Source organism: Rhagoletis zephyria, unplaced genomic scaffold (assembly GCF_001687245.7).
Source record: "Rhagoletis zephyria isolate East Lansing unplaced genomic scaffold, Rhagoletis_zephyria_1.1 Rzeph_scaffold_04291, whole genome shotgun sequence".
NCBI lineage: Eukaryota > Metazoa > Arthropoda > Insecta > Diptera > Tephritidae > Rhagoletis > Rhagoletis zephyria.
Window position 1 is genome coordinate 15,603 of NW_016161374.1, and position 14,982 is coordinate 30,584.

At 34.9% G+C, this 14,982-nt stretch overlaps 1 protein-coding gene across 1 annotated transcript in view; it reads right to left on the minus strand.

Annotated features, from left to right (window-relative positions):
- Window positions 1-1,489: 1,489 nt before the first annotated feature.
- LOC108370522 (GATA-binding factor C) overlaps window positions 1,490-14,982 on the minus strand; it is a gene marked incomplete at its 5' end in the record, with an annotated part of 25,741 nt that continues 12,248 nt past the window's right edge. Inside the window, 3 exons of the mRNA XM_017625852.1 lie at window positions 1,490-2,194; window positions 5,198-5,385; window positions 5,983-6,169. Of these exons, the coding sequence (XP_017481341.1) occupies window positions 2,168-2,194; window positions 5,198-5,385; window positions 5,983-6,169 (402 nt within the window). The remainder of the gene's footprint in view (window positions 2,195-5,197; window positions 5,386-5,982; window positions 6,170-14,982) is intronic.

The window sequence follows — 14,982 nt, forward strand, 5'->3', positions numbered from 1 at the left end:
CACTAGGCATTGAAATGACAAAAATTTTAAAAATGCCTTGTGGAAATGAGTTTAAATGAGTTTTTTTTTAAACGTAATGGGACGAATATTTGTTAATGCCCAAATTTGTCATTACAATTTTTGTCATTTAATGCCAAGTGGAAATAGAGTATTATAGTTTGGTTATCTCCTTTAGTTTCAGAGTTCTGGACTAAAACTTTATCGGTAATTTAGTACAAATTGAGTTAAACCTGTAGTCATACTAAACTAATCAAGTTCTTTCAAATGGTGTTATCCATTTTTGGAAATCCCCTTTAGTGTCCGAGAAGTTGAATAAAAGGAATAGTTAATTTAGTGCAAATTTTTATCACATCTTTTCGTATGTTCGCATACGATAAAATTTTACTAAACAAATTTCTTCATAAACTCAAAGATAATTAAGAGTTAACAATAGAAAAAAAATCATTTATTAATTTGGTGAACTAGTAACATGCTCAGAGACTTTGGAGAAGACCTATCATCGCGTTTTTGAGAAATTGCATTCCAAACTTCCATCGCGACTTCCAATAACCTGCTGAAAGTATTATAGAAAATCTTTCATCCAGGCAACGATATCCCCTGTGGTTTTAACTAACTAAGCAAACTTTAGTTTACAAGCAGGGAAGAGAATTATGTACTTAAATAAACTGGGATTGCACGCAATGTTGTTTAGCTAAAATACTATCATATATGTACATTAATATTAGCGAAAAATTATGTTAATAAATATAAAACTTAAAAACTAGCATAAAATCAAAAAGAAATAAAAATAAAATTTTTTCTAAGAAAAAAAAATTTGCTTATATTAATTACATAAATTTCTTGGCAGCCACTGCAATAGCTAGCAAACATTTTCGTTTTTCACTCAACAACTCTCGAAGTAGGTACACAAAAACACCCACACACTTGTATCTAAGTAAATCCGTTAAGTCCCCGATCTAAGCATTGCCAACTTATACGCCTTCTTTACTTTACGCTTACTCAACTGGCGCCAAGCACTTGTCTGTGGCACAAAAACGCTGCAACAACACTGTAAAAATGTATTCGCAATGCAGCATACCGTTTCTCTGCGCTTCAGTTAATCCCTTTGGCTAAGCCGCAACGCTGTGGTTTAAACAGTAGCTCAGTCGCTCAGTGGCTTAGCCGTTCGTGTAATCGTTCGTTTGAATGCAAAACACTCGAAAAGGTAACAGCACGAAACAATAAAGTTAACGAGTCATTAACTAGGCTTTTATGTAGCTGGCTGTTGGTCGAGCGCAGGACAACAAGTGCAGCGTGACGGACAAGCGATGGATGCGTGCATGGATAAATAGTTAGCAACTGAGACGAAATTGAGTTCCTATTTGAAGTCGCGCTGGGTTTTTGTCATGGTTCTTGTTTATTGGTTAACCGTAAGTTGATTCGGCACAATTTCGTGCTCGATTGAGTAAATCCTGGCGGTGGACGAGCTCTTCTTCTACAAAGCTGGTATACAAATTTTAATGCGTGGTATGTTACTTTGTGGACTCCTTTGTGCGTTCCTTTGTATGTTTGGTATGTTTTTACACCTAATGATGATGCATTCCACAACAACTATTCGCATATTCCTTCATACATATGAACGTACTATGCACTCATTAATGTTGGCGGCGACAGGATAATCCCAGCATTAGTTGCCAAAGGCACAACGCCCAAGAAAGGTGGTCGTGGAGAACCGAAGAGTGCCGGGAGGTGCGCAGTAAGATATTGAATTTTTTGTGTGTGCAAAATTAGGGTTTTGTATTTACCGATTTTTATTATTTTTGATGATTGATGTTTTGTGCCAAACTGTTATTGCTGGTAGTTGTGTTAGTTGAAATCCTAGACTAGTTGTTGTTGTAGTCAATTCTATTTCGCATGCAGTTTACTCTTTGTTGTATGCAAATTTAGTAGGCGTTAGCGTTCAGTTACGGTTTTTATGCTGCGGTTGTTGTTGCCGGCTTTGCGTATGGCTTGTTGTTGCAGATTTGTTTTTCTTATTGACATTTCGGGTTCACTGGTATTTTTTCTGGTTACGTTCTTCAGCAAAGCGCTTAGCTTGTTGCGTGTTTATTGCTTCTATTTTTTTGCAAATGCTTTGCCTTGTTTACTTTCAGTTGAAAAAATTATTATTCAAATTATTCCCGCTCCATCACGTGTAGTCCGTCCGCCAGGTGCCCTATGGACAATATGAAGAAAGAAGGAAATGTGTGAATGAGTATGATTTTTTAAATAATTTAACTGTAGTAAAAATGAAGAGTAACAAAAAACGAGTCAAAAGTATTGAGCGGTAAACAAAAGAGAGCCCGATTTCTTAGATGCCGAAGGTTGCAACCATGATAAAAATATAGTAAGGTAGAACCGCTGAGAGTCACTTTTAAAATTCTTGACGTTTCCAAACAATTTAATTTTTAAATTTACTCACAAACTCACACACACATTTTCATTTTCAATCTCAAGCAACAACAATTTCGAACAATTTCATTTTTTTATTTTCACTTTTATATGATTTTAAAATGTTGGCAAACTTCAAAAAAAAATCATGGCCGACAAATTGAGAGAACGGTTATACCTTGCTATGTTTTTATCATGGTTGCAACTAGATAAAGAAAATATGTATGTCTACATGAGAGAAAATCAACGTGGAATAAAATACTTAGTTACTACCAAGACGTAAAAAACGAGGGTTGCCTTTTAAGTCTTGCGCCTTACATTTAAAAACAAAACAGTAGTTAATGAGTGAAAATGATTTTGCTTTCAAAATATTTTCCAATGTGATCATAAGGCTTAATACACATGAGGCAAGCTTTACAGCCACCGGCATCAAATATCAAAATGTTTTGATATTCAGAAGATGCACCGTTGTCAAAACAGGCAATAAATCGAGCCACGCCGCAATTTAGAAATTTGGTTAATCTTTTTCAAAGGTCATATATATTATGCTGGTGTCAAGGCTGATTTCAAATACCCACAAACCCAATAACACTAGTTTACAAGAAATCTGATTGGTGGAACTTTATCAACATGACCATCATGCCTTTGTAAAATGTTCCGCTGAATTCGAATATAAGAGATATCGGAAAATTTTGGTTTTTTCGAGAACAAGTGTTGAGAGAAACATATTTAGTTGATGTAACTCAGTGTGGTGCCATTAGTCCACTTCCCGGTCACGGGCTTCGGTGGTCCATGCCCAGTTCACTGCACTGACGGCATATGCCTTTTGACGCATCCTATTTCCGAGAAGCTAAGGCAACATACCCGAAAATCAACTAGTGATGCCGTGGTATTCTATAACCAAACACTTGAGACGGTGAGGAATTTTACTTACTTAAATATGTATATACCTTGACAGCGAAGTTGCACTGATGAAGTAAAGCCACGGCAGCTTTTGGTATGACGTACACATTATGGCGAAAGAGCAATCTGAGTTCCAGCTTAAAGATTAGGCTTTTCAAACTGAATTTGCTCCCGATACTGCTGTATGGCAGTTCCACCTGGATAGTCACTACTGCAATAACCAGGCGACTGAAAATTTTCGTAATTTTCTAAGAACAATGCTCTGAATTTTTTGGCCTAAAACAATTTCAAATCAGGAGTTGCGCAGTAAACCTAACATGGAGTTTCATAGCATTTGGATTCGGACACAGAAATGGAAGTGGATAGCTCTTTGCGCAAAGGAGACGACAGCATGGCAAAGAAGGCCTTGGAATGAAATCGAATAATCGGCGAAAGCAGGGTTAAGATGAAAGGAGCTCAAAGCGATTGACAGAAATAGAACCTCTAGATGACGCGCAGGCGTAGTAGATGCCCTAAGTCTACGGTGACTATTCGTACCGATTTCAGCGGGACTGTGCCAATTTTAAGAAAGTTGTACCAACGTATATTTTTTGAATCGGGACGTACTATAAGTGTATTGATTTTTCACTTTGCACCGATTTTCAAGGGTTTCGTGTAGATTTAATAGAAGGAAAAAATTACGTTGTCAACGGCCAACATCAAACTGAAACCTATGCGGTAAACGGATGAGCTGCCCTATTCTCTATGATCTTTTCTTATCTTGTATTCTGTGAATCTGATATTATGGCAGACTTTTAGTATGTATTTATCTCTTGAGTAAATATTCCTAAAGCTGTATAAATGAAAATTTCATATTATTTAAGACAATGCCACCTATGTAAAGCTCAGAGCCTCTGAAAAAAAAACACGGAAAGGAAAAATAAGAAATTAGGTTTTTTGTTGGGATTTTATAATTGTTCTTGATGATGCGGTTTTCTGCTTTAAACAATGTCTCTAACATTAGCTTAAATTTATAAAAAGTTTTAGTGATGTCCCCAACATAGCATTTTTACAGCTATATTTACGTCTTGACCAGAAAAAAATGCATTAAAACATGTTATATACATATGTTCTTTTATTCTTTAGCTTATTTAGCTTAGAATCTAGCACTCAAGAGAAATCACAAGAAACATTTTTCATCATTTCAGTTGCTTGAAAAAGAACCTTTCTTTTGCTGTAAATTTTCTTGAAGAAATAAATATACGAGCGTTTTTGCTTAAGACATGCCAACTGGTTTAAGAAAGCTTAATGGAAAATTTTAAATAATTATTTTTGATTTCTATGCGTCCTTTTATATGAATTTCTCGTATTTTTTGAGAGCTGGCAACAGCCTTTTTCGACGAAATTGTATAGAAATGTCCAGATTTTTGCCCACAGAAATCTGGACACCGTCCCTATGCGCCGCTTAGGATTAAAGGTAACGAAGAATTCATTTTGAGAATCGTTAAATTTCATCAAAAGTCAAATAATAGAATAGAGCTGTGGAAATGTATATAACAATGTGTAATGTGGCCTTCGCGCAGAATTTAACAGGCAGCCCTCGTATTATCTAATAAGAGCGAATAAACCAGTCTCAGTGATTGCTGTGCAATGAACAGTAAAGGCGTATCGAATCGGGCATTGTTTATTTACTTTTTGGTGATTAATCATATAAATATACATAGTACATAAAAAAATTCAAGTTTTTAAAATGAAGTTTTCATTACTTATTTAACGAATTTTTGTATACGCTTTTTTCACTTTCATCTTTTCCTTTACTAATATGTATCACTACTCTCTTCGAGCTCGCTCTTATGTATTTGAAGTTGAAAACAAAACATAATATTGAAATTCTCTTTTAACTTACCATCGAACCCAAACCAAGATGATATGGCTGCGAATGTGGCACCACACCGCCACCCAGTGAACCCGCCGTTGAGAAGCCGCCCTGTAGGCCACTAGAAGCACCCAAAGCGCCCATGCCGCCGGCATACCAGCCGCCATGCATATGCGCATGTGCGGGATGTAAACCGCTGGAAAGATGGCCATGTTGTGCTGGAAATCAAAGCATGAGAAAAAAGGTAAACACAAAAACAAAATTAAATAATTACATTTACATTTTAGCAAACAAATTACTCTTTTTCATTTATGCATTAGTATATGACTTATGTACATATGTATTATATAAGTAAATAAATATGTATGTGCAAACATATATACATACATACATACATATGTAGGTAGTCATGCACATATTTATGTACATATATGTAGGTGGCAATAACGAAAGTTTCGATGTTATTCTTTATTTATTGATTTAGGTATTTAGCCTCAAATTGGAATTGAATTTAATTTCAGATTTTTTTCTCAAACTTTAATATTATGGTTTTATTATAGGCTAACTGAACTCCAGAAGTTTTAGCGAATAATAATTCTTCCTGTTTCTAAGTTGTCATAATAAATTCAAATAAAAATTTAATTTTTCACTTAAATTGCTTTCCTGAAACTGGCTATAAACCCTAAAATTATTACTTTATATTAATATTGCATTTTTTCATTATTTTTATTTCAAGTTATTTAACAGTTGAATTTTTCAATGTCTGCCTGCCAGAGTTCTAAACCTACTATCGTTTAAATTTCAATGCAACTCACCCATCGATGCTGGAAAACCGCCGCCGAAACCTTTCGAGGGATCGAGTGGCTTAAAGTCACCCATTCCCAAGTGACTGCCAATTGGTAAACAAGCACCACCTAGACCCTTCTTCTTTTTCGACTTGGACGATAATTTGCGATTTCGCGTTTGAATGCCTTCTTTCTTCATAGTCAGTGGACGATTGACCTGGAAGCATGAAACGAAAAAAAGAAGGTAATGGAAAAGTAATTTTTCGTTATATGCTCGTGTGTATGTATGTGTGGATATAATTTGAATATTCTCAATTTCAAGACTAAATCTTCTGTGACCTTCAAACCCAGTAAAATTTTGGCCGGGAGAAAACACCCCCATTCAAGTTTAAAATGATGCGTTGATATACATGTGTATGTATGTACGTACTATTTAGCCCAGTAAATGCGCCGACCACTTCCGCTGCTGTCACTACTGATGCAGTGCGAATTTCGTTTACTAAACTCTATTTTACACTATTTTTTACTATAAAACTCTTTCAAAACCCGCCGCATTACTTGTCTAACCCTTACTCGTAATTGCACTCCCTTTGCCACTTTAAAACCTAAAGTACATATGTACATTGTTGCTAAATGCTGGGTACGATGCAATTTCGCACTGTATGCAACCGGAAAAAAATGAAACATTACAATATTTTTACATAATCAGATAAGAGACGCAGTGTGCGATTATTTTAACCGATAACTCGATACTTTTCCATACACTTACGCTGCAGCAGCGCAGCCATGCCCTTAACGGAAAATATCTGGTTAGACAGTGAGTGCTACTTATATATGTATGTATATGTATACACATCAGAATATACAATATGCATACATACATACTTACGTTCAGCCCAGCCAACCAACCGACCCACTGTAAACCACTTCTGCCGACTGCTGACTATCAACGCACCAACCAACCGTTGAATCAACCACCACCTTTACATCCACCTTTACCACCACCTTTCGCAGCCAAGTATTTGATTTAATTCATTTTTTTCATGTTATGCAGTTTATTTGCTTTGCAGCGCTTCCAACGCGTCGCTGCAGGACTTTTGTGGCGTAAATTTCTGGCTAGGCCTATGTACATACATGCAGTGCCGAAAATATAAATAGGGAAGAGGCATTTAAGCATTTTTGGCTATTTTCCATTTGTTTATTTGATGTTAAATGCTCGTTATCCAACAAAAACCATTTAAGTAGAAATTTTAAACTTTGTACAAAAAATTGGAAAATTCGACCAAAAAAATTCAAAATTGGTTTAAAGTAATTTTTTAAAGAGTAAACAGTTTTGTAGCCCATTCCATTTTAGTACCACAAAGTGCAAGTTTGAAGTAGCTAGGACTTACCATTGATTTTTGGCATTTATTTTTGCGGAAGGAGTATAAAAAAATTGTTGAACATACTTTATATGGAAGAAAATGCGTGAACAGAAAATTGCCAAAAATCAACGGCAAATCTTAGCTACTTCGAGCTTGCTTTTTAGTACACTAAAACTTAATTTCTATAAAATCCGATTAAAAAGTTCAAAATTTTTGTGAGCATTTGTTAACATTCGTCGAATTTTTAAAATGGTCTAAAAAGTTTGAAGTTTTGATTTACACGGTTTTTTTTTAGATAGCTATATTTCAATAAGAAATAAACATTTTTTAAACAAAGAAACATAGCCACAACTTGCTAAACTGTCTCTTTCCTATTTACATTTTCGCCACCGTAGTTATGTACATATAAGTTTGTCGTTATTTAAATGCGTAACTAAGCTCGTTTGTGTTAGTGAGAGCATTTCTGTATACATTTGTATTTACAAATGCACGTAAGTATATACATAAGTGTGTAAGTTGGTGCATATGTAGGCTTATCACTTGCGAAAAATCAACTTTGATGCTAGAAAATGCGCTTCATTGCGCTACAATTACAATATTAAGTTACTTTTTTCATCAGTGGAAGGGTGCTTAGCATCAGGCTACCAACCAACGAAACTACAAACATATGTATGTACATGCATTCGAAACCATACAGCCATCCATTGAAGAGCAAGTCTTTCAGCCGGCTAGTCAGCCAGACAACCAACCAGAGTTATGTAAATAGTCGGAAGAAGAAAATCAAAGTACTTACTTTCAAAGTACCAGGGCGAGAATTACGTAGTCGCTAAATGGGATGCAAATGGGGGAAATAAGCATACAGACTTATGAACATATGTATGTATATTGGACAGTGGGACAATGAACGATCAAAAGCCTCAAAGGGCAGCCACATTTTGTATACCGACGGTTCCAAGACTTACTGTGGCATCAGGGCAGGCGTCTATGTCATACAACACAGAATGCTGCTTTTCACTGGCATGCGGTGAGTGTACTCTGGTTTTAAGGCTTAAAGCTCAGTTAGTCGTCTATATTCAGATATAGTAATTCCATTAAAACGGCAGCGAAAATTACTGGACCAACACGGAAAATATTGATAAGGAGAGCCCACGAACTCCTTCGCCTTCCTAGGAGCGACGTAGCAATTTTTTTACTGGCTACTACAAGGCGGTGAAACACTTGTCAAACCTTGGAGGATTTGCTTCCTCCGAGCAATGCAGGTTCGGTTTGTTGCGAGGAACAAGAAACAACAGAGCACAACATGTGCCACTGCGTAGTCCATTCTAGGCTCAAACTTTGTTGTCTAGAAGCCCCGTAGTTCGAAGCACATAATCTAGGTCTAAAAAAAAAAGAAGTCTGATAAGGAGATTTGGTGATCTCCGAAATAGCTGCTATAACTTCTACCGCTTAGACTGTGTTGCTTTTTTCCATTTTTCCTAATAAACAATCGTGGTACAAAGCTCAATAAAAATATAATTTGCATTATTTTTAGTCAAATTTCCTTTGCATTTTTCTTAAGGCTGATGGAAATTCACTCCACAATAAAGCAGAAAAATTTGCATATTGTAGATTTTAATATTAAAGTAGTTATTGTTGTTTTGTTTTACTGTGAGTTTTTCCAAAGAGTAAAATATTTTAACGCAGCATAGTGTATATACTACCGGTCATAAGTATTTGCCCAGAGAATTTTTCACAACATATGAATAATTTTTAGCTTAAATTTCATTCGCAAGTTTTTTATAAAAATGTGGTTATTTCCATTTAAATTTCCATCTTTTTAATCAGATTTTTTTTTTTTTAAATTTATTTTAAGGTGCAGTTTTGAAGCCCAATATATTTGAGTATCAAGAAATGCAAGTTTGAAGTTTCTAAAAAATCGTGTTGATTTTTGCCATTTTTAATTTTATTTTTTGAAAGTGTTTCGCGTTTTTTCCATGCAAAGTATTTTCCGATATTTTTTTCTTATGGAAGAAAATGCCTGCGAAAAAATCAACGGAAAGTCCTAGCTACTTCAAACTTGCACTTTATGGTACTAAATTTAATAAGCTACAAAATTGCGTACTAAAAAAATTTATAAAAACTCTGATGTAAAGGTGAAAATCTGCATGTAAATTTATTAAATTTTCCAGAGCTTTGCACAAAGTTTAGAAATTGTTTTTTTTTGTTGTAGTATTAACTATATTTTTATGAAAAAAACTGGCAAAAAAAATTAAAATACAAATTTTTGCATATGTTTTGAAAAATTCTCTGGGAAGATACTTTTGGCCTGTAGTGTACATACATACCGAAATACAAAATTATAAATGACTCCAAATTTTCAGTTAAGTGCGTTGCCTCGTGTTCACATGCCCAATATATAAAGTGCGTGCGAAAGGGATAGAATAACAGAAATAAAGTATTTGAGTGGTTGCAAACTATGCGTTCAACGGAGGCCGCTTTGTGTATCGAAAAATGCAACATATAAGAAAATTTAGAATAAGCGCGAAATGGCGACAAAAGAGAAATCAGAAAAGCGAACAGTATCCTTTACATTAGCTGAATTTGGGTAGCCAGGCAGGAAAAGTAGTAGTTGTCCCTACTTCCGCACACAGCTAGAGCAGCAGCTAAACGTTGCCGCATACCGTGGCTGGGATGACAGTTATTAGAGGTCTCGAGGCGGCATCGCTTTGTTGCATTGTATTGTAGATACGAGTATTGTTGTTTCGCTCATTGTTGCAATAAAAAGCCGGAGATTTGCGAAAAGGTAAATAATTGTTTTGGTAATTGATACTTTTTTTTATATGCTTGGCGATTACCGCTTTGCCGTTAAGTGGGTCGTCGTCGCTGTGCAAGCGTGCGGCAGGATCAGCAGGAGAAAAAGGGAAATACATGATAGTATTAAATACAGCGGCGTTTGCAAAGCGACAGCCGCAGCAGCAGCTCAGCAATCGAGCGCGTTGACAGTTGAAATTGCTACAATTTTCTACTCAAATAATGCATAGATCGACTGAGTGGATTCAACTACGTACCTTTAGTGCTCGTTTGTGTGCGCCTTTGTTATACATATATTTGCCGTTTAAGAGATTAATGGTAAGAAAAAATTTGTATATTGCTACCAGATGTTGTAGCATTTTAACGCATTGTCAGCATGTGCAACACCCACTTTTTCTTTATTAATACACTAATGTTATTACTTTATACTTAACTTGTATGCTTGTATGTTTGTATGCTTGTGTTCTTCGCTTTTTTTAATTTCTACCGCATTTAATCTACATACATATGTACATACATATGTATGTATAAGCTTAGGTATGTACGTGTACGCTATCATTAACGCTTTTAAGTAATTTGTAAGTAATTTACACGCGATTTCTTGTACGGCACGCAGATGAAGTTGATGAGAAAGTGCAATCATAGGTGCACATAGTATGTATGTATGTATATTCGGAAGAATTGCAGCATAATATAAAATTCCGGTATATACATATATTTCGCTCGTTTGCTTCAAAATGTCAGCAGTTTTTTTCCAGGGACCGAACATAACAGTTCTTGATGAAAGTTGTCATTGAAAAATTTCACTATGAAGGAAATGTTATAAAGCTAAGTGATACATACCAACTGATTTCTTTTTTCACCGAGAATCAAATTTGAAAATAAATTTTGATTTGTAATTTTTATGCAGAATTAAAAAAAAAAAAAACAAATAATTATTTTTTATTTTATAAATCCAAAATAACAGTTATTTTTGATTTTTATTTAAACAATCTGTAAATAACAGTTAATTTTGATTGTTATATTATATTTCTTAGATAACAGTTATTGAAGACTTTTATTTATAAACTGGTGGATGATATGTTTTGTTAGATATATGGTTTTGGTTAATTCATGAACCATATTTTTATGAGAAAAAAAAAAATACCTTTAAAAACCTTGCAAATATTTAACAAACATCACGGTGTACTAATTTCTGCTCCCTACTCTATGTACATAGATTCATTGCGCCTGCTCTATAAAAGTTTACTCAAATCTTATGCTATTTATGAAATTTATGACTTTAGATTACACCCTTGTCTCGCATAGGACGAATATGATAACCGCTCGTCACAAAGTAACCTATGATACGTTGGAAATCGCATAATATGTGCTCTAAGGTTTTATTCGCCAGGCCACAGAATATGCTGTTCGTCTCTGCAGGAAGTTCCATCTTGTCAAGACGGTGTCTTAACAATCAATATCCCGTCAGGAAGCCTGTGAGAGTCTGCCGAAATTCCCGACCAAGATTAAAGATCTGATTATGCATACTTCGCACAACTTCGCACATTCATTTGTACCAGTGCAATAAAATTGTATAACTTAAGGAAATGTGGAGCAAACTCTAAACTAAACAGATCCCTAAGTTTTAACAGATCCCCTAGTTCTGCTAATTTTTGGATAATGGAATACATACAAAATACATACAAAGATCATACGAAATTACAGTTTGAAGGTTATGCGAAGTTGTGCGAAGTTATGCGAAGCCTGCATAATCAGACCATAAGAAGTTTTGAGATTCCTGTAAATGGATTCTTAAATCCTTATTCCCTTTGGCAAGTCTTTCAGTGTGACCTGATTGTCAGATAAAATATTTATATTGTACATTCGCGTATGCAGATTCCATTTGCCAAAAACTCCTCTTGAAATATAGTACAAATTCAGTCCATTGGTGCATCAACGAATTGGAACCATCAGTTTACTAGACTTGTTAATCGTTGTAATTCCTGCTAGCCTCCTTGCTGTGACAAGCATAAAATGCCTTGGTAACAGCAACGCCAGGTGAGTTCCATTGTGACGCGAGCTCTTAGCCATTTGTAACTTGCACTTTATTATACTAAAATTTAACTATTTATAAAACTGCATACCCAAAATTTTTCGAAAATGAATTAGAATCGAATTTTGGTGAAATTTCTATTTTTTGTTGTGATTTTTTTTATGGTTTAGGGAAAACTTTTTTCAACTAGTTTTTATTATGTAACATTTATTAGAACAGAAGAATCGATTTACTTCGAAATTGCGACTTTTTCCGCATTTTGTTCATGTGGAACTACAACGAACGACGAAGTTGGCATTACCTTACACTTAAGTCCAATTTTTGATTAGAGAAATTTTTTGTTAAAAGTATTTTAATTTTTTTACCCTTTTCAAGCGTCGTCGACATTGATTTGGTTATCACAGTCAAAAATGCAAAAATACAAAAAGGAAATATTAAAATATATGTATGGGGTATTCACAACGGTGTCGTAAGTGTCGCATTGTTGCACGTCGTAAACTTTAAACGCCAAAAAATATATTAAGGGAGTTTGCAAAGTACCATCAAAGTCATATTATAATTTTTCGCAGTGTTAGAAAATAGTTGCTTGTGGTTTCATATTCTCGAAACATTTATTTAAGCTTTTACGACATACAACAATACGACACTTACGACACCGTTGTGAATCCCTTAATAGTGCGTTAATTTGCTAAAGATTATGTCAGCATGCTTCGGTTGCACATCATTTACCAATCGCTTTGCGTTACAAACACACACCATAAAAAAAAAAAATATCTACGCAAGCGCAGCAGCATCGCAGTTTCATTTTTCCTGCCAATGCGCTCGAACGGCGGCAAGCGATGCGCATTGCATGCAGCCTCATTAATAAATTAAAACGAATTCTTAATCGTTCAGTAAGCGAAACGATGCAACGAGCAAAAGTAGATTTTTAGCAGATTGTTGAAAGCACGCTTCAACGTGAGCAATATTCGGAATATATGAGGATCGGAGGCAAGAGAGCTGCGTGATGGTGTTCGACACTGTTGAGGCCGTCAAAAAGATTTATGCATAAATTAAAAGGCGCATAACGCAGCGGCACTGGCAGCACTGGCAACTGCAGGAGCAACTACAACAACAGTAACAGCAAGCGCTACTGCAACGGCAAAGCGGGCGCCTACAACAGTGCGGTGCCTGGTGGAGGCTAGGGGGCTCAATTGGTTGGTTGGCTGGTTGTTGGGACGCTCGGTTAGTTGCTGGCTGTCAAGTTAATTTTTGACAGGCTTGCACGCGACTGCATGTGTGCAGCAAGTGGCAAGTGGCAAGTGGCAACTTCATATGTACTATATTCATTTACAAGCGCTACTGCAATGTGCTACAAAGTTGTTACTGTTGTTGTTCTTGCTGTTTCTGTTTCTGCAGCGATTGCTTCTGTTATCGCTGGGTGGTATTCAGCTGCTGCTGCTGCTCATCATTCATTTACACGCTTTCAGAGAGCGCATACGTACATACGTACATACATACACTCATGCGGTGCAACAACACAATTCGCCTTCGCTGTTATAGGCTAATTGAACGTAACCTTTGCAAAGACTACATATCATTAAAAAAAAACAAATAAAAATTATAAAATATATGCTCTAATAGAGCGGCGCGTTTTTGTTTGTTGTTATTTTTTATTATTTTTACTACTTTTTTTGCATGCTTGCCTATGTTGGCGTTTTGAGCTTGCGCATGCGCCACTCGTTAACAATGGAGTGGTCATAAGTAGCTTAAGTACTTTAAATAAATGTGACACATATGTGTAAAATTTGCGTGGCTGTATGATAAATTTACTCCTTAGCTAAAATCCCTAAATCTAAAAAAATAAACATAAAAAATAATAGTTAAGTGTTGAGGTTTTGTTGAAATTAGTTTTCGTTAATGAATTCAGGGTCATTCAGAATAAATAATAACAGAGATAAGAAGTAAACTAAAATAACAAATGACAATACAGCAGAAATTAAAAAAGAAATACTGATACATACACAGCCGGAACAAAGTATTGGCACAGCAAATTTTTCACAATATATGCAACAATTTTTATTCTATTATTTTTCCCCAATTTTGTATAAAAAATATGGTTCATTCAACAACAAAAACATAAAAATATAATTCCTAAACTTAGTGCAAAACTCGCGAAAATTCAGCAAAATTTTCATCAAAATTTTCAACTTTTTAATCAGATTTTTTTAGAATTTTTTGAGTTTTCATGAAACAATCTTTGAAAAGTTAAAAAATACGCATCAAAAATTTCATTATTATGATTCCGTTGAAATTTTTTATTTCTTATTTTTATGCAGATTTTTAAAGCTTCAACTGTTTTGTCGTTCGATACCCCTTCAGAAACTATTTTTATTTATAAACAACTACATTTTTCAAATCGGTACAGCTCACGTAAATCTTAAAATTTGTCTGAAATATTTTGGTGGAAGTCTTCAAATATAATAACTTTTGTAATTCCGACAAATTTTTTTGATGTTACAGTCTAATGTACATACATTGGAAATTCCGTATCAACCGAATTATGACAGCGATGAAGAATTGGTTTCTGAACTTTTTGTTGTTTTTTTTTTTAAATCTGTTGACTGCCACATAAGAAAATTTCCATAGACAGCAAATCCGGAATAAAAAGAAAATTAGTTCGGTTGACATAAAATTTCCCATTTTTACAGCATATATTTTGTAGCAAATTAAAAAAAAATATATATCGCTAGCTTAGAGTGAAAAGTTGCTAAGTCCACTTTTTATGAAAACTCATATTTTGATATAGGAGGCTAGAGAAATTGAATACGCATCGTTTCGAAAATTATAAAGGTACTTGTT